The sequence below is a fragment of the Emydura macquarii genome, unplaced genomic scaffold (assembly GCF_026122565.2).
Source record: "Emydura macquarii macquarii isolate MOO-44397 ecotype Brisbane River unplaced genomic scaffold, CSIRO-AGI_Emac_v2 contig_1827, whole genome shotgun sequence".
Taxonomy (NCBI): Eukaryota; Metazoa; Chordata; order Testudines; family Chelidae; genus Emydura; species Emydura macquarii.
Genome location: NW_027131964.1, coordinates 2,515,657 through 2,536,368, shown reverse-complemented (window position 1 = coordinate 2,536,368; position 20,712 = coordinate 2,515,657). Strand labels below are relative to the sequence as shown.

Genomic DNA, 20,712 nt, shown 5'->3' with positions numbered 1-20,712 from the left:
TGAAACTGCAGCTATTTCTATTTAATTGTTGTTGAGCAGGAGTTCGGTCAAGTCTATACCAGCAGTTAGTTGGTTCTGTATTTGGCTTTAAGAAACGTGGATGATTTACATTAAATACTTTCAAACTGCTTTACTGTTTATCTCCTTCATTCAAATGGTCAGTAGTTTTTTTTCGAAATAATCAAGCTCTATTTCTGTTTGAAACTGGAAAAGTTTAATATTAGAAAGGTAGAGTTGATTAGGATTAAAAAAAAAAAAAAAACATTAAAAAGATTGTATGCTAAAAGCCTGCAAAGTGCGTCAAAATCCATCGCTTTCCCGGGGAAAAAATCACAACACACATTTCAAGCACCTCACATCCTCCGCGCCAGTTCTTGCAAGAATATGATTCCATTTTAACAAATTTAAAATAAAAATAAATCATTTTCACTTCCTCGTAAACATATTTCTGAGCAGTAGTTTACATAGAAACCGTCTTTGCATTCAATGATATTGCAGCTAAATCCAGACCGATATTGTGAACCTTGATGGGGATTTTATTAATATTTTATTTCAAAATCTAGTCTTGTTTCAGACAAGTCCTGTTCTGAGGTTAGTTCAGTTTGGATAGGGCGTCACCACATTATTTCTTAATGACTTTCCCAGCTGCTTCTTTCTATTTTCCACCATCAACAACCATCTGGTAGCTTATTAGCACCTCAATGCTCATTTCATGTTCTCTTTTAGGAGAAAAAAAGAAGGAAACACTGAAAATATTACAGATTTTAACGGTTTGTCCTTGGAAGATTAATGCCAATCTAAACCATGCTTACATAAACTAGTGGCTTCTTCTCCCTCCCCCACCCCCGTCTCTTTCAAAAGCACAGAAACTTGTAACTTACACTCTGGAAAAATGCAGTAGCTGCAATTTCATTTTCCCTATTTTCTGTTAGGATTTTACTAAAGCTGAAGTGGAAACATCTTTCAAAAGTTACATTTCCTCTATACTTGTTTAAAGAAAAACTGGAACAAAAATCAAAGTAAAATTTCCTAACCCACTGTTTTCCCACTTAGTCCAAAATATGGACTAAATACACCGTTTACTGGAGATCCAACTTATACATTCATTTTTAAAGTCAAGTTACATTTTAGCGGAGTGAAAGAAAACTTCATTTTACTTTCAAAAATTAATTATATAGAATTACTGGAAATCAAACCACCTATACTTTTGAAGATGATTGTGTCTGAGCGTTTTGTCCCTTAGCAGTTGAAAGGATAATTCTCATCTAAGTAGTCAGCAAAAAAGGACACTCCGTTTTTTTAAATGTACATGTCTGAAATACAAAATTCGCTGCTTCTCTTAGAGGATATACCTTTCACTAACAGTAAAGCAAAAGCCTCAATTTGGTAATTTTAAGGTACAATTATCTAAAGAAAAAATCCTCTAATATTTAGGAAGAAAACAATAGACGTTTGAACAGATTTCTAATTTAAGTCTAAATTCTGCAACAACAAAATACATACCTGAGGAGATTTCATAATTTGATTTAGTTTATTAGACAAAAATATATGATTTAGACAAGTTTTGCTGAGGCGCTATTTACAATCTGAAATCACTCTATATACAGAAAAAACACAAACACATGGGAAACATTTACCAAACAAATAATCCAAGAATGGTTATAGTAACACGATCTGAAGTGGTACAATGGAGAAGGAGATCCATCTACAGATTTGTGTAATCGCTTTTATGGATTTGCACCACCTTATTGCAAAGAGAGATTGATGGGAGTCGCTTATATCGTTTCACTTTTTTGTCCTTTATACCAGTCTCTGAAATATTTTTTCACCAAACCATTTAATCAAGCAGAAGGGAGAGCTGTTAAAATTCGCGGTGTTCCCTCTTGCTGAGCCAAAGAGCTGTAGGGGAAGAAGGGAAAAGAAAAAAGGAAAAAAAAAAAAAGATGCAACAATCTATCAGTGAAAAGACTTAGTGAAAGCATTGCTACGGTTGCCTGTGTGCTGGCAAAACTGCCTATCACTAGCTAACTACACAGAAATATTTGTCTAGGTCATAACTGCCACAAGATATTTGAGGTTTGTTAAGTTTAAAAAAAGTTACAAACTGGCTATGGACAGTTGTAGTTTATTCTAACTGTGAAAGGATTACAACAGGAAATCATTGTTCTTTTTCTTTTATGTATTAATATGAGGATGAGCAGTCGTTATAATTAGTCTTTATTATTCACTCTGTGTCACAACAAGTAACATTCCTTCAGTGAAGAATAACTCACTTGTCACGGACAGGCTGGAAAGGCGATTTTAACTGCTGAGGTGGGGTTTCAGTCCTTGGTGCATTTTCTCTTTCTGGAAGAAACGAAAAGCCAAGAAACAGCTTAGAAAAATACATAGGCACGCGTACTCACACATGTACCTGAGCAGGCATATGTGTACCAGTTCTCATTTGTATTGATTATGTGCTGTTCCAAAGCAGGTTTAAGATTTTCTTTTGCCACATTGTATTTATTTATTTGTTTATTTACTGCTGAATGATTTTGAAGCTGAGGGCTTTGAATTAAACACATCAACGCAAAGCTCCAGGGATAAGTTAAATAGGGCTACCCTACCTTATTTTTGATGTGCCTGGTGTGTGAATGTGGTATGCCACATGAAACAAACTCATGTATATTACACGCTACGGGTTAAATTCAGCCCTAGAGTAAACGAGCTGCAAGTCCGTTGAAGACAGTGGGTTACAACAGGGCTGAATCTGACACCATTTAGCACAATAAAGAGTTCGCCACTGTACTTTGGGGACCTCGCTGAGTGGTGCATTACCTATGTGTTTGGGACTGGTCCTCTCTGTAGGCTTTTCACTGCTTAGGGCTCCCAGGGTTGCTGTTAACACAGAAGGCTGTTGCTGGGCCTGGAGATGGTGGTTATGATGAGCAGCATGGTGGTGATTTACTCCCAAAAAGGACCTCACGTTCAACAGGGAACTCTGAGTGAGGAAAGCCCCATTTGTCCAGTTATGAAATTTGCCGATCTGGCACGTGTAGAGTCCATGGCTAGGGAGGAAAGCCGGATGCTGGATCTGGGTGGAAGTGTGGTTAGCCTGGGAATGAGAAGGAGGAGGCGGGGAAGACTTCAGAGCGCCGTCAGGGCTAGTTGCTGTCTCTGCCAAAGACCAAATCTTGGGCTTGCTGTGAGGTGGCACCTGTACACTATTCTGTCCATGGGGGTGTATGATTCGCGTGCTGTTGTCAGAGGCCTCCTTTACCAGGGAGAGAGAGTCTTTGGGTTTCAGACCTTCGGAGGCTGACAAGGACAAATCCTTTTCTTTTTCCAAACGTTCATCTTCGCTGCTTTGTCTCAGGAGCTCCGATTTCTCCTCCTCGTCTTCATTACTCTGCTCCCCGTCATTGTCATCCATTTTGTCAATGTCTATGCTTTCCAGGTCGATTTCTTCGTCGTCTTCGTTCTTCTCGGGGTCTCCCTCGTTGTCACTCCCGAAGAGATTGCCATCTTCTTGCTCCTTACTCCTTGCGCCCCAAGTGACTTTGTTCTCCTTCTTGAGCCTCCTCCTGGCGTTGGCGAACCAGGTGGAGACCTGGGTGAGGGTCATCTTGGTGATGATGGCCAGCATGATCTTCTCGCCCTTGGTGGGGTAGGGGTTCTTCCTGTGCTCATTCAGCCAGGCCTTCAGGGTGCTGGTGCTCTCCCTGGTGGCGTTCTTGGGCCGCCCTGGGTCCCCATACTGGAACTGTCCGTAGGGGTAATAGCCAGGCGCAGTGTGGGCAGCAAAGGTAGCAGGGTGGACCCCGGGATTATCCTTCAGTTCGTACTGGGAGCCCTGCAACACATTCAGACAAGCAGAGAAGAAAAGAAATGAGTTCTCTGGTCAAGGTCTCTAACAGACCTGATGAAAATGCTGCTGCAGTTTGTTCCCTTCTTAACAGAGATCCGTCTTTCCACTCACTACACGGCAGGGATGCAGCAAGGCAGAAATATGCCTCTAGAACACAGCCTGGAGTCTTTACAGTAAAACTTTGCCCTCCTCAGTCTAGGTTATTCACGTAGAGATTGAACAGAAGTGTTCCCAAAGGACTCCCCTTCTCGGGGTGACTCCAGTGGGATCTGCTAACCCTTAGACGTCTTTTCTGCACCTCCAGCACCCCTCAACCCTCTGATCACCTCACCCCAGGCAAAACAAATCAAACGATCCGAATGCAATTTTTTCACATTTACCTCGAAGAGTCGGTTTGATTGTGTATTTAGAATAAACACATAGCAAAATGATTACCCCCACACGCTCAAAGATAATGTCAGCAGGTAATAAGATGCTTATTTTCAAAATAGCCAAGGGTATGTCACAATTAAATCCGAAGAATCGTTATTTAGCCCAAAATCAGTCTTAAAAAGTAGTTCGCGAACAGGTGAAATTAGTCGAGAGAGGTAAAATGCGATTTTAAATTGCAAAGTCCGAGACCACTAAAATGTGAGACATTTCACACTCACAAACAAACCTCAGACGTGTACTATAAAATATTAACTGGCTAGAAAAGAGCCTTTATACGCTGGAATGGAAACGCACTCATAGTATATATGCATGCAGTTACTGTATCTCTTAAGTTTTACTTTGATCTGAGAAGAGCAAACACAAATTGTTTGCTGGCGTTTAGAGGCGGTGATTTATTTGCAATCAATATTCTTTTTATCATCAGCAGTAAAACACAGCAAGTCAAATTATCCCATCAGGTGTTTTGGTAAATAACATTTTATCTTTCTAACAACCTCATTAGGCCTCATTATTACCGCAAATTGCTCAGACAGCCACATAATATTTTACCTCTTGATTTCCAAATAATAAAAAAAGCCTAGAAATTATATCAGGATATTATCATCCTTTTAAAGAATGACGACTGTATGCAAACGTACAGATATCTTTGTGGGAATATTCCTAAACATTTTAATATTTGAAACTACCTTGTATTTCTATTTGTGTTGTGTTCAATACAATGCTGCTCTATTTCTGCTTGACTGTATTTATAGCCTTAATATTTGCAAAATATACTAACCCTTTAGAAAACGAAAAGTTCAAAACATCTTTAATTTTCAAAAAGTCTCAAATGTCTTTGCAAAGAAACTGATTTAACTTTGGCAGCCAGTTGAAAAGGAACATGTATTTTAATTTCATAGGCAAAGGTTTTACACAATCCTCAAAGGCAAGAATGCCATCTTTACAGGGCCAGATGTAATTTTTATTGTAATTTGTCATAGAGTAGTCTTTCTACATTCCCTTTATTCCGTTGTGTTTTATTACTGTATCTGAAATTATATTTCTCCGTAATCTCTGTTGGGAATTCTTTTGAAGGAGCCACTTGTAAATCACTCATTGCTCCTGTGTCAACTTCTACTGCATTAGCAAAATAGACGTAAAAAGTATTAAAGGCGTTTTATAATAAAAATATTCGTAAAAATGAACGTATCTTTAAATAACCTCATTTCAATGCCTTCTCTTGTTCAAAAATATATATTTTTAAAAACCTGCACAATAGATTTCTTACGTGTACATAGTAATAAATATTCACATCCTATACATTACTGGAGGGAGGGGAGAAATCAGAAGGGGGGGGGGGGAGTAAGAGGTGTTTAAAAATAAAGCCAAACCTAAGAACGTCATCACTCACAAATTCAGAAATTATCTATTAGTAATAAAATATGTCAACAAAAACTCCGGTAAAAAGAGTTAAACTGATCTGTTTCACTTTTCATCGACTACATTCGCTCGCAACAAATCCTGGGACAATAATAAAATATGTTATAGACCAATTAATGACAATAACTTCTCTGCTTCGATGTAGATGACCTATTTTACTTGATGCAAATTAAGGCTTTTAAACTTAAAATAGAGTATAAAAAGTTTATGCAACTAAACAGGCGATTTTAAACCTTGAGCAAAACGTCTGAAGTAAGTAAATCTGCCTACTACTTAGAATGCTCTCTAGTCTTTTTTGTCAATTTTGCTCCACCGTAAAATAAAATTGCCAGAGGGAAAGGTGCTAAAGGAATATTATTAAAGCCTGTTTAAATAACAACACAAACTGGTTCGTCATTTTTCTAAACAGAGAATTGAGTTGCTAGGGTAATCCAACAACGAGGACAGGACTCCTGCCCAGCAAATCCACCACCACGAAGAAAACTACATGGAGTTTGCTCCCGGCTGGAGTAGCGGCCGAGCAGCCAACTGCCCAGGGACACCCCCGCGTCCGCACACACACTTTCTCCAAATTCTGGGTCTTCGGCCATCCCCTCCCCGCCCCACACACACACTTTGGGGATCTGCAGAGACGCAGATGGAGACAGTGTCTAACTTCAGGGAGCAGAGCGCGGAAAGTTCCCCGCACGGGCTCTTTCGTTCCTTCTTGCTGCTTCAAGCAGTTCAAGTGGGCTCCATCTTCCCTGGAACAACCCCAGATCGCCCCCAGCCTCCAGGCAGAAACGCGGGACAGACGCCCCCCGCGTTCCGGTCTCTTCCTCCCCAAACCCGAGCCAGGAACGGAGAGAGGGAGCCAGGGAGGCAGGGAGACGGGGCGAAGGAGACGAAAGGTGTGTGCGAGAAGCAGCGCCCGGGACTTACCATCTGGGAGAAGAGGCTGAGGTCGGCGGTGTAGGGCAGGAAGGCGCTGTAGTTGGGGGCGCTGTAGGGACTCGCGTACATGCCCAGCACCGAGGTGACAGCAGCCGAGCCGCTCCCCAGCTCAGCGGCCCCAGGCCGGCCCGAGGCAGCGGCGGCGGCGGCAGCGGCGGCGGCGGCAGCAGCCAGCACCCCGGGCCGATCGCTCCCGTACACCGCCTGGCTGGCGCTGAGATACTGCGGGTAACCCAGCTGGGGGAAGGACATCTCCAGGGCGCAAACACGGCGGCGGCGGCGGTGGCGGCAGCAGAGGCGGCAGCGGCAGCGGCAGAAGTATAAAAGGGGGGAAGGAATTAAAAAAAAAAAAAAAAAAAGAAGAAGAAGAAGGGGGAGGAGGGAAACTAAGTAGCCGGGGCGGGGGGAGGGAGGGGGACGAACAGACCCGGCTTGTTTGGGTCTCTCTCCCTCTTGCTTTTTTTTTTTTTTTTTTTTTTTAACAGAAGTCAGGCCGGGGGAGAGGAAAAACGATCTGCTAATTTTATTTTTCTCTCTGATTTCTTTCTGTCAAAGCTGTATTGTAATCTGTCTGGGGAGGAGGAGGAGGTGGAGGAGTGCGGATGGATTCAGTGGGGTGCCTGTCCTCAAATCTCGACTCTTCTGCGCTCCTAAATCCCTTAGATGTGATCTGATCAACAATTGAGCTCCAACTGATGTGTCTGCCCTTAGGTCCTAGGCTGATCTTTCAGATACAATTTGAAGTTGATGCTTTGATTGGCATCCACTTGAGCTGCAAGCCCCGCCCCGCCCGCCCCCCACCCCCCTTGGTGAAGCACGTGGTGCACAGCCCTGGCTCGGCCACTTTCCTTGATGTGTGTGTGTGTGTGTGTGTGTGTGTGCGTGCGCCCGCGCAGCTGCTGTGCTGCTGCACCGTGCGTGTGTGTGTATTTAATGTTTAGCAATGGGCTCCTTTCAGAAAAGCCCCCAATGCTGTATGACAACCTGTCTACACGATTTTACAGTTGTCCAACATTGGGGTTTTGCTGTTTTGCAGCCTGAGTGTGTCCCCTTTTAACAAAAACAACTGTGCGGCTGGTTTTTTTTTTTTTCCACCTTTAACACCGAGTCCCCCTTGTCGTCGCCAGGCTCAGGAACAAATGAGAGTGGCCGTGGGAGGAAAGGGGTCTTTGCAGCCAGGCGACTGGTAACAATTTACCACTTAAAAAGAAAAATCTAACTGTAGCAACCGACACAAGCCGCCTCCTCCTCCCCCCCCAACTCATTTTAGGGGCAACCTGCTTCGAGCAGTTCTTCCCAGACATCTTTAGCGAAAATATCGCGCTAGATCCCCTCCTCTTCATGCCACCTGAGTGACATGCAGGGACAATCTCAGCAGCATTGCAGCAACAACCAGAACATGAGTGAGAAATAATCCAGCACATCAACAGAGGTGCACCGCTGGGTCTTTTCAGATTGTCAAAACTTTCGAGGTCCCCAGAGCTCCAGTCCGTGGGGAGCTAGAGGAAATGAGTTGTTGGCAGGCCGCTGTTATTTTCAAACACAACCCTTTCTAATTTGGGTAGACAACACCTGCAGCGGGAGGTAAGAGGACCCCCTGCGCTGGTAGGCTGATGTAGCCGGAGAACCAGCTGCCTTAAAGAAACTAGTTGGGGGCGATCTCCGGATGTCCCCGCCTGTCCTCCCAAGGTCGGGCTTTCCAGAGCAGCGCGTTAGCCCGGGCACGGCTGGGCTGCTGCGGAACTAACTTTCCCTTTTCTGCCGCGGGGCTTCTCCCCTCCCGCCCGCCCGCCCTGTGCACTGGCGAGCCCCGAAGACCCACGGGTGCGAGGCGGGGTGCTCCTGCCCTGCCGGCGCCGCGGACCCCCGGCCTCGCTGCCCTTTGCTGGGAGCCCGCCCGGCTCCTCTCGACTCCGAGCCACCACATTCTAGTTCACACGTGGTTAAGGGGGCTTCTCCTCCCCAGCCACGCCGCAGCCAGTCCCTCTCGGACCTTTGTTTAGGCTAAGGCAGGGATCACACGAGCTCCTTCCTTGCAGACAGGTCCGGATTTAACTGCCACAGCGGGAAGCACAAGGCAACTCACCTGGGCTAATCCCTGCCTCGCCAGGCACAAAGAGGAGCGTAGGGAGCCGTGTGGGATAGAGCAACCCCCGCTCCACATTCATGTGCAGGCTCAGTCCTATGCTAACACGACCGCCCAAGCGCCTTTCTTTGTTAGAAGAAGAAAAAAAGTGGCTGGGAAGTCCTGCCTAAAAGGAGGGACTGAAATAAAGGCAAAGGAACCATTTGGACCTGGACTTGGTCGCCCTTCGATTTAAGGATGTCACGCTGAGTTTTGTAAAGAAAGTATTTCCAGTGATCTCCCTTACTTTCCAACCTTGTTGCGAACACGGATTCGAAGCAAGGGCTCCTTGTCTGTGCTTCTCTTTACAATAGAGCATTTCACAATAGCACACTGGTAATATTCCATATGCCTCTTTTACCCCCTGCCTCTCTCTGATCAGTCAAAGATTCACTAATTCATTCACTAATATCGTCACTGCTAATAACACAAATAGTACGTTTCTAAGTGTCTCATTTCATTAAAGTGCGCCATTCCCCTGCTTTTTCCGTTCCTGACCAGCCGTTTCCTCCCCACTCTCCAGGAAACATTTTCCATCGAGGGATTGGTCAAACTTCCTTTTTACCCTCTGTGTCATTCGGAGATAGAGCCCCTTCCCCCTCCACTACCAGTCTCAAATGGTGGAGAAGAACAAAAACACTCTGACCAGGAGAGCCATCAAAGACACAAGTGCCCCGCTCTAACAAAGGTAAACGGTCCCAGAAAATTACAGCAAGTGTTTTGCGAACTGAAGTGTCACATTACAAGGTTGCAGGTAAATAAAGGTGGGATAAGCCACTGACACTGCCGAAATCTGCTTAGCGTGTTAGATGTTGCTGGAATGTGCATCCAGAGAGGTTTCCAGTTTGAGGCTTAGGAAATGTGAGTCATCCCCTCCCCGCCCCCATCCTGCACAGATCATTTCAGAAGATGATGTCGCCCGCTCTTCTATCATGCAGCATCTTCTCAGGGAGAATTTTGCCATACATCTTTTTACGTGAAATTTTAAAACTGGAGAAAAAAGACCGGGAGAGTCTGGAAACGGTTGCAAACAACCACGTTTGTAAAAACAAAAGGTTGGGAAAGTTTCAACGATAGAGGAAAAGCTTTGTTTCTCATCTGCAAAGTACTCAGGGTAATAGATGAGCAGCTTCCTGCCAACCCCATTAAGTATTCGCAATTCTCTTAAGTATAAAATAGCAAGGTGTGGATCCTGCTTGCATTGGACATTGCCCATTTTCTGACAGTTTAAGTCAGTCTAGTAACCAACCTTTCAAAACCCTTTTTAATTCCCCCCCGTGCAAATAAGCTGGAACAAGAGCTCCTACACTAAGCTACTTAGCTTCAAAATCACTTTAGTGAAGGTCTGGGGGATTCTGGCTTTATTTCCCCCATACAAGACCCAAAGCAGGGGCTCAGTCAAAATACTCAAAGAACAAAACTGTACGGAAAATTACGAACATCATCAGCAGCTATCAAGAGAAACTGAAACTTCTTCCCCGTTCCCAAACAAGTCCAAAACAATAAAAAACGTCGAAGAGATCTTACCCAATAATTAGTCTATGACTGTTAACTAGGTGGAATTAAAATACCGTTTTTAAGAGGTTTTTTTTCTTCTCCAAGATGACTCGTGTAAAAAAAAATATCCAGCCTGTTTCTGAGATCCTATGTTTGAATTGTTTGAATGTCTCCTTAACTTTTCGACAAAATCCTAACAAAAAACAAACAAACAAAGAAATAAAAACCAAAAATCCAAAGCAAAACAAAAAGAGCACAAAGCCAATTCATTAGCTAAACACGTTTTAACGACAAGAACAATCAGTCATGTAGCAAAGAAAGGAACTGTGATTAGAGTAAAAACACAGTCACCTTTCCACTGGAGAATGGATTTACATATGAACACAAGCAAGAGGGAAATGGATACCAGCCTTGGTTATAATATGATTATACCTAGAGTAATTGCTTAAAATAAATTGTATACTATTTTAAACAAATCAACTCAAATGGTCACGCTTCTCTAATTCAAAGATCAGTGGGCAGATAAACTTCAGTTTAAAAAACCCTTCTGAAAATGAGTTGCCTAAAACAGTGTGATCCTTCCAGTTTCTCAAGGCGATGCATCCACTGCCAAGAGATTTTCTTTTTTTCTTTTTAACAAATCAGTTTAGATAGAGGTCCGATAAGAAATGCAAATCCAGACATAGGGGTCGCTGCTTGGCCGAATTTTAACTAAAGGCTGGTTTTGCAGGAATTGACTAAAGGGTCTGTTTGCAGAGAGGATATCTGAAAGCTTTAACACCGGCTACTAAAAATGAAGTCAGTGATTTTGATCTGCTCCAGATGTCCTAGGAGTGGATATTGCAGTGCTGGGAATCCGCACCAAATATCTGAGGGCACTGATGGTAATCAGCAGAACACATCAGCAAGGGGGGACTGGCAATTGTGATAACCTGCTGGAAATGTGCAGGGCTGGAGATGGCAGTGATAAACCGCTGAAAATATCTTCAAATGGAGATGACAGAGATGTTGAAAGAAGACACCTAAAGTATAGAGAGAATAAGATGCGAAGTACAATTTGAGAATGGAGTCGGTTTAGATGTGTATTGATATACGGTTCACCACTATAATTTTCACATAGAAACCTACATTTGTGCACTGTACATCCATCCATAGACACATGCATATAAACATGTTATTAAAATCGGGGTATATTCGGCGCCTATAATATATGCCAAAATAGATGCATGTCTATTTGCCAAAGCGCTCTGTTTGTGGCTTGAGAAGAAAAAGTTTTTCATTTTATTCTGTGAGTGATCTGAAAGATTCTTACAATGATTTGCAAATCCTCTCTTGATTTTTAGATAATATAGAAAGGAATTGAAGTTGATCTGTTACTTTTATAATGTATTTCATTTTTTTTTCCTTATGGAAAGAATGCTTAGACTAAAATAAAAAGGTGTAAATAATTCACGAGCTGTTCTTCACATGTAGTATCCCAATCATTTGTATGTGTAAATATAAAATAGTTCCACTATCTTAAGTATCAGAGCTATACTCTTTAGTGATTCATTTATGCAGAGCTGAGTCCATTACTTTAATATATCCTGCCTAGATTATAATTAAGCACTGACTGTCAACTATTTGGATCAGTTGACTGAGTTTTCATTAACTGTATTATTTTTAATTTAGCATGGGACCGTGTTTCATTTGACAACACGTATTTTTTGGGATAATATCGCTAGTTACATTTCAATCGTCTTTTCCTCTCTTTGGTCATCTACTTCCAGGGCCTGCCTTCCTCGTGCATCCATCCCGAGTGCACTTCTCATCGACCCTGATTTATGAGCCTTGTTAAACACTCATTATTACTTTGCACCTTTTTCCAGCAGAATCTGGGAGACAGCCCCACTCTGTGACAACAAGACATGTGTCAAACAATTACAGGCAGAGAGGCAATGCATCTTTTGAGTCCCAGACTCCGCTTTTCACCTTCCGTGTGAAGAACATTTATATTTAACGAAAATCACCTTTTGCAAAACTTCATTCACGTTAGCAGCAGACTGCAGCCTCCGACCATAAGAATGAATGGTTTGGTTTGTCCAATTTATTACAAAACAGTAATCGGACTTCTTGGGTACCTGGCCGATTTTCTAAATGTGGAGAGAAAGAGAGAAAGAGCTTTTACCAGTGAGGAACCAGGGTGTCTGAATATGCTCATTTTAATAGCAAGGAAAGAAATTTTAAACGAATATGGTAATCACAGAGTTAGCACATTGCTTTAAAGAAAAGACTGATTTTTTAAATTTACAAATTAAAGAGAAAATAATTCTTTAGTACATCTGATGATGAGTTTTTAATGATGCTTAATTATTATATCTCCATTCTAATCCATATTAATTTTGTTTCTAGAATCGATTAGATTATTTATTTCACTCATTTTACAAATTAACAGTTGAAGTTTCATACAAACAGGGGTCTGTGTATATAAACATTCACACAAATCTATCTATCTATCTATCTATCTATCTATCTATCTATCTATCTATCACAGACCTGTATTTAATTAATAGAATAATTTTCATTCTCTCTCCAAAATGATCAACAGCAATTATGTGAGATGTTTAAGGTTTATAATTTTATGTCACAAGACTGTTGCTTGGGGGCAAAGGCACAATTGCTGTGCCAGCTGCAGTTGTATTTATTTGTTTTTCTGTCTTGTTCCTGTAGGGCTGCATTATGCAGTTTTTAATTAGTTTGTGTTTGTATTTCACCCGTCCCAAATCAATGCCATCCTGGAGCAATGCAATGTAAATTCTTGCAGTACAGGTGTAGCTGCTAGCTCTGGAACACTAGGAAACTCATGTCTTACAAATGAAAGCAGTGAATGCCATTCAGCCAAACTGTCAGCTTTAAACAGCCAAGAGGAAGGAGATCAAAGCAGAGAGCAGGAACTTCCACTCTCCAGATTAGTCTTTATGGTTTGAACTCCTAATGCTATTAAAGGGAACCAGGACATATAGCACATCCTTGGCTACAAAGTTACTTCTACTTTTGCTAAAGTCCTGCCTTATTTTGGCCAATGTAAGCCTTCAGAGCATTTCAAGATGCACTGTTTCCTTTGAGGCCTAGTAGCTACTCATCTGAAATTATGCAGAACTAATGCCTTCAGAGACACATTTCTGTTTGTGCACATATTTATATAACTTATCGCCTTTTGAAAGATAATTTTGATTTCCTCCTAGGTTCCACAAAGTCTTTTAATAGAACTCAGAGCAATAAAACCTGAAATACTAGTATCTCTAGACATGAAAAGTCCCTTTATGTTGTGTTTGGTGTCTCTTCTTTCTTGAAATGACCTCTGTACGGTGGTGTATAAATCTATTATTCCAGTCACTGGGGAATTCTTTTAAAGCTTTCTTTTTTTGTCAGGAATAAGAGATTGCTCATCTTTAACTAGGCCACATAGAAATTATGATTCAACAGCAGTGTATATTTAATTAGAGTAATCTCACTTGAATTTAATTACCTAATGAATTATTTGTTTAAAAGGTAAAAAAGGCTTGTTTGCCGAGTACAGTGCAACCCACTGATAAGAACTTCTCTTATAAGAACATTATTATTAAAAACATTTTTATGGTTTTATGTTTTTAACTCTTTGAAGTGTCCCTAGCCTCTGTTTGCCAGAAGCTGGGAATGGGTCACAGGGGATGGATCACTTGATGAGTACCAGTTTTGTTCATTCTCTCTGAAGTGCCTGGTATTGGCCACTGTAAGAAGACAGGGTATTGGGCTAGATGGACCATTGGTTTGACCCAGTATGGCTGTTCTTATGATTATTTTAATAGTTTATTATCATGCAAAATATGCAATGATTAGAGGACAAATCCAGTTCTCTTTACTCCAGTGAGCAGTCCCATAGAGGTAAATAGGACTACTCATTTGAGTAAAGCGAGCAAGTTTTGGCTCAATTTCATATAAATACAAAGCTCCACATTGTTCCATCTGTTTTCAGGCAGAATTCTCCCAACTGATTTCAGTGGAAGTTGAAGCTCAAACCCAATAGCACAATATGTCCGGATGCCAGGTGAGATATGGAACTTTTAAATAGAACATTTATATAAAATGCCCACTTCTCTTTTTTGTTCCTTCCTATAAATTAATTTATTGCGCTCATTCTTCACTCCAGAGTGTGCTGCCTTTGGTGGTTATTTGGGGTTGATTTTACTTTAGATAACATTTGTTTCCATTTGGTTCCTATGCTATATGAAGATGATATGGTAAACAAATATTACGGGAGTAAATATTTTAGAGCATAGTATTTCAGACTCCCATGTAATTTATTTGTGCTTTATACAGTGCAGCTAATGACACTTCTGTGATTATTTATGCTTCTTTGGTTACTTCAAACAACGTAGTAAAGAAAACAAAAACTGACCAGCACCTAACCTGACCTTTCTCATCCCGTTCTCAAGTTTTCCAGCTACTGTGTTTCTTTTTTCCAAGATACGAAGCATATGGTTCTAAACTGCAATATTTGTTAGAAGATTCCTTTGAAAGCATTGTAGCTGTGGGATTATTTGTCCCTTTAAAAAAAGGGAATGATTTTATATGAGATTTTGGGCTTCTCCTTAATGATTCCTATCGAGCTGTTGCTGAAAAACTAACTTTTTAATTTAATTTTCTCCTGGAACTGGGAATCTTCACTGTCATTAGACACCAGGATATCATGAATAGATTATTGTATGTTTGCATTTGGGTGAGACTGAAAATGTTTAAACAGAGGCATTTTCCAGGTTCATCTGAAAGCAACAATACAGTATTCTGTTCACAATGTCATGGCCTCCACCAAGATGTGGAGAGTGGACCAAGTTAGCGAAGAAAATATATTTCTTTCTTTCTTTCTTTCTTTCTTTCTTTCTTTCTTTCTTTCTTTCTTTCTTTCTTCTTTTTTTTTTTTTTTCTTTCTTTCTTTCTTCATAACCTTCAGCTGTGATGCTTTGGTAACTGGAAACATGTTTGCTTTTAATAAACAGTATCTATTTCTGAATGGAAATACATAGATACACGTTTTAAAAGAGATGTTTATTCATAAGCGTTACAGATAGCCAAAAACAGCATGGAAAATTAACAGTTGGAGAGAATATTAGCCAATACATTAAAATGCCTGTACATTTTTTCTCCCCTAAGTAAACTAATTAAATATCTTTTGGTGTGAGACCCGAATGGGATAAAGGAGTGTATGTGGCTGCAAGAGAGAGTTGGTAGGTAGAAAGAGAAACAAAATAAAAAATTAAGTTATAAATTTCCATTTTGATACATTATTGCAAACATTGTCCCAAAGTAATATTTGTGGGTCCTTAATGTATTCAATATAGCATGATATTCCTGCTCAGGCAATAGATTACAAAAGCTACAAGTGTGACTACTTGGAGCATATTGACTTGTAGAATGCAAAACCACACTGCTCAATGGAAATATCCTGTACATGCAAAGGCAAATTTGAAGTGCTAGCCACAGTTCAAAATGGGAAAGCCTATGGGCTCTGTAAAGGAAATGGAAACACCACTCAAAGGGATGGGGGAAGGGGTGGAGCATGTTCCTATCCCACTGCCTCCTATCTCCTGGATCCACACATGATTGAGACAGCTGGGACCTTGAGTAGGTGTGGGACAGGTTTGAGAGGGAAGCAGGGGCTCTAAGCTATCTCTGACTTTCGTGTGTGCTGGTGGGATAGTATTCCCCACCACCTGTAATTAAGATTTGATGCTGCACTGTGGCCAGATCGGGAACATTTGATCTAAAAACGGGAAGGTGCCTACACATCCTTCTGAGCTGGGTTCTGTGGGGGGCAAATTGGTGTTGTTCCTCCTACAGAGCCATCATGGCTGATGAGGATTTGCAGAATCCACCCCTGCCTGAACTCTTCACCGCCTGACTCCCTAAGCAACAGAAATCTAATATTCTTGCTGGATTTCAGGCCTTGAGCACCAGTGCTGGTGCTGTGGGAGAGACATCTTCCTGTGGTGTGTGTGTGTATGTATGATTGATAGAGAGAGATTCTGTGTGTCAATAGCAATTACACTCAGCCACTCAGTAGCTGTTCTTAATGCCCTCTCATATTTCCATTCTGGTGTATTAAATAAATATAGGATTGCTATAGTTTCCACAACAGTTGGCTAGTTTGTTGCAGACAAGCCTGCTCAAGTCCTCAGTCAATTACAGAGCAGCTTGCACACTACTTAATTACATCACAGTGCAGCTGTGCTAAAGCAGTTGTAGTTAAACCAAAGGAGCTTCTTTTAAACAGTAAAATTAATGTTTCACCTTCTGGGGTAATTTGGTGGTGTGCTAGGACTAAGACAGGAAATGAGTTGTGGGAGATAAGTGTGTGTGTTTTCCATTTAAGGGGAAATTGTTGCCTACTTTTCTGGGCTTGGACTACTTTTGGGTCATGTTTTCATCTTCAGTTGAAGATCAACATATTTTAGCACTGTATTCAAAAGCTAATTATACCGCTTACCACGGCATAACCAAAGTTCACCCACTTATGAACAGTAGAAAATTATGATGTTTCTGAGTTTTTACCTTTTTATTGCTTTTATTAGAAATGTGTATGACCAAGTGATGGGATATTGATTTCACATTCTCAGGTGAATATTCCAGTGTCTGTAGACATCTGATCTCAAGTGCAGCATTTATTCTGTGGCACTATAACAATGGCAAAGTGCATAATGATTTAAATGATGGCAGGATCAGACCTCAGCTCCCACAATTATGTTAAAGCTTTATATTACACACTTGGAGCTGAGAAATGTAAAATATTGCCAGGTGGTAAAGTGAGATTATTATAATTTTTCATAAGCAAAGTGTACATAAATACATTATTCTTCTCTCCTCTATTATGCATTCTCCATACATAGTATGTAAGAATCCACTGGTGACCAGACATAAACGTTTGTATGAGGTTAAGACTTAAGTGCTATAGACTCATCGGCCTGGTATTTGAATTCATGAGTACCTGTGCAATCCTAAAGCTCTGGGTACAATAACCACAAGGCATCTACATAATGTAGTCTACTCCTATTTATTTTGCTGAACAAATACATAAATCAACAGGACATATTTGACTGTGCATATTTATTCTTTCCAGCTATTGGAAGAGGTATGCATTCCAATTTATTATTATTTACAGTGTATGGATGTTTAATTTAAACCATGTAGTTACAATATGATAAGCAACATCTATTCAATAAATCTTAAAATAGAACTTGTTGAATTAAAATTCTGCACAAAGCTTGCAGATTCCTTTTCATATGCTATAAACAGAATAGTTTACAATGTCATTCTATTTCTTCTATAGCTGTTTTCTCTGTTTCAGCTTTAGTAGCAGTTGGTCTAATTTCTTCCTTTGGTTTCTTTTTTTCTTAGAATCATAGTCACTCTTTTTGCTGATGTGATTGACTTACGTAGCTGGTAATGTGTGTTACATTTTAATGATGACTTTTTGTTTTGTTCAATAACGTTTTTTAATATGATTGTATGACTTTATCTTACCGATAGGTATAAACTGTTGCTTTGATTTCTAAATCCTACTGAATGACCACTGTACAGATGTGCAAAGTGCTAATTTTCCACGGGATGTGAAACCACAGTTGGCACTTGCAGCTCAACATATGAATTTGCATAGGTCCTACTATGTATTAGAAGAATATGTTTGCTTGCTTGGATTTTTTTTGTGGGGAGGGCATATTTTAAACTCTGCATCACCAAATTCTGCTCTTAGTTATTCTTTCTTATAATATAACAACACTTTTGAATGGCAGCACATTTAAAACTGATAAAAGGAAAACCCTTTAAACCCTTTTTACACAGTACATAGTTAACCTGTGGAATTCCTATAAGATATCACCAAGACCAATAATTTAGTGGAATAAATATCGACATTGAAATGGAAAATGAAAATATCCCCAGTTATATTCAGAGGCAAAAAATTGTGATAAAACCTCTCATGCTTTAGGACCTAACACATGTTAGCTGATGGGATTAGGAAGAAATTTTCTCTGTAAGTAGGTTACTCCATAATTTTCTGTTGTGTGGCTTTTTGCACAGTTTGTCCTGCACATCTCCAGCTGTGGAATGGTGCTCTCAAAAGTTCCCCCATCAAGTATCTGTTGTGGGAACTGTGGGAGAGTTACCCAAAATTCAGTGATACTGCAATGGTTGGAGGGAATGCTGTGAGGACACACTGAATAGATTTTCACTAGTCAGGAGGTCTAGTGTTGACTCACTGGCCAATTACAAGTTTAAACTGTTCTTTTAAACCTTGATCGATTGTAATAGCAGTGATTTTTCAAGCAAGAGCCAGGACCCTTTACCACCCCACTCCCAATCCTACACTGTAATGTTGAGGGTCCCCTTAATCCTCTGGGAAAATAAGCCCCAGCATGCTCTACTCTCTGCTCCGGCTAAATGCGCTAGGGGAACTCTAAAACCTCCTTGGGTGGAGTTAACCCTAGGAAGCAGTGTCAATGGGACATGAAGCAATCCAACTCGGATTCTTGCCCCCACAGATCTATACAGCCCCAGAGGCTAGTGATGTTAGCAGAATGTTTATGATTTGGATACTGGTCATTATTTTATATTGACTGCCAACCTCACTCCCCATGGTACTCTATACACAGCTTCATCTTTCCCTCCCTTTTCTTTCCATCTTCCTTTTCTCCCACCCACTCAATGTCCCTCTTTCCCTTTCTTCCTTTATTCCACTCACTTGCTCCTATTTTGCTATTCCCCTCAACCCATGCCTGTCCCAAAATTAAAAAACAAACAAACAAAGAAACAAACAAAGTGAAGACAAAGGAACAAATCAAGAGAATCAATTAAAGTAATAATTCATGTGTTCATTGCACCCTGATCACTTTGATTGGCTGTTGTATCCTCTTCTCTTTGTGTCTGTGGGGTTTTTTAAGATTGTGAAGTTTTCAGAGCAGAGACTGTGTCTTCCTGTGTGTTTGTACAGAGCTTAGCACAGTGAAGTCCTGCTAACAAATACTAAGGACCCATCTACATTTAAAACTTAAGTCAGTGAAAAATTTAATACACTGTGCAGTGTTGTTAGGTTGACCTAATCCGCACTGTAAACGCAGCTAAGTCGATGGAAGAATTCTTCTATCGACCTAGCTACCACTTCTTGAGGAGGTGGGTTTACTGCAGTGACAGAAAAATCCCTTCCCTCACTGTAGTAAGTGTTTACACCGGCATAGCTGCAGTGCTGCAGCTGTGTCACTGTAGTGCTTGTAGTATAGACATACTCAACATTACTTCTACTCAAGGTTCAAATGCCATGTCTGTCTTTTCAGGGTTGGCCCCCCAGCTCATGTGCAATTAGGATCTCAAGTGAAAAACCATGTGACTTCACTCATGCAGTCTGTCTGAATGTACTAGACTTGTCCTTGAAATACACTCTGAAAGAATTTGCAGGTATCCAGACAGAACTAAAAATCTCAAAAAGAAACAAACAAAAAATGTTTCCAGTTTGATTGTGAATGTGAATAACTTCCTGAGAAAACCACTGTTGATTTGTGGATACAATCCAAACTTCAACCTGGGCTGATTTTAAGTACTTTTGTGCTTTCAAATCAAACAGTTCACACAATACTTATAGTACATTGGGCACTAGGCAGCAGGGGGGTGGCAGTAAGGTAATTCATGCAAGATTTTGAATATATTTTACATTATCCCTACTGTTTAGCTTTATTGTTATTTTTTTGTGGTGAAAGTGAAAGAACGAATACTAGGAAGGGAACCTGAAAAATACAATGGCTAAATTCATAACATTATTTTTCCACATGCCATAGAGCCAGTTGGGGTAGACTGCCAATTATGCAGCTGTAACGTACTTGCATGTACATGTAGTGCAGATATATTTCTTTCCCAGCTTTGGACTCCCATCAGAACACACTGCATAGCAGCGTTACTACTCCTGTTCTGGGTGGGCTTTGTAAGGCTAAGATAGCTGGCATGCAATTGTTTTGCATGTTTAACAGGCAAAATAAGTCATCTTGAGCTCTGACATACACTCTTCCCATCTTTATTACACACCCCTTTTCCTGTTTCATAAGAAGAAGCTGAATGTGGGATGGTTAAGTTGTGGGCAAAATGTTGAGCAAACCAGCCTGGAGAGTGGACATTGCTATGCCAAGGAACCTGCTTTTTCCACCCACGTGGTGCATTAATGGCCTACTCTTGGAGATACGCAAGAAGTATCTTTGCAGTAATCCAGGTTCAGGATTTTGGCCTAAGAAAGTGCGCTTGCATGTTATGGTTTTTTTCCAATCTTTTCAGTAATTGTGAGGTTAATCAGAACAGATGGAGAGAGAATGAGAGTGTGTGTGAGAGAGTTATCCATACATACCAGTGTTCAGTTCAGTCTTCAGGGGTAATCAACTAGGACATTTTGACTTTCTTTTGAAGACAT

General features: G+C 40.8%; 1 protein-coding gene across 1 annotated transcript; it reads right to left on the bottom strand.

Annotated features, from left to right (window-relative positions):
- Positions 1-229: 229 nt before the first annotated feature.
- Positions 230-7,329, bottom strand: IRX1 (iroquois homeobox 1). Its single transcript, XM_067557424.1, has 4 exons — positions 6,620-7,329; positions 2,818-3,832; positions 2,274-2,346; positions 230-1,899 (listed from the first exon to the last, which is right to left on the bottom strand). Exons 1-4 carry the CDS (start codon positions 6,881-6,883, stop codon positions 1,842-1,844), a joined length of 1,410 nt encoding a protein of 469 aa, XP_067413525.1. The 5' UTR covers positions 6,884-7,329; the 3' UTR covers positions 230-1,841.
- Positions 7,330-20,712: the final 13,383 nt, after the last annotated feature.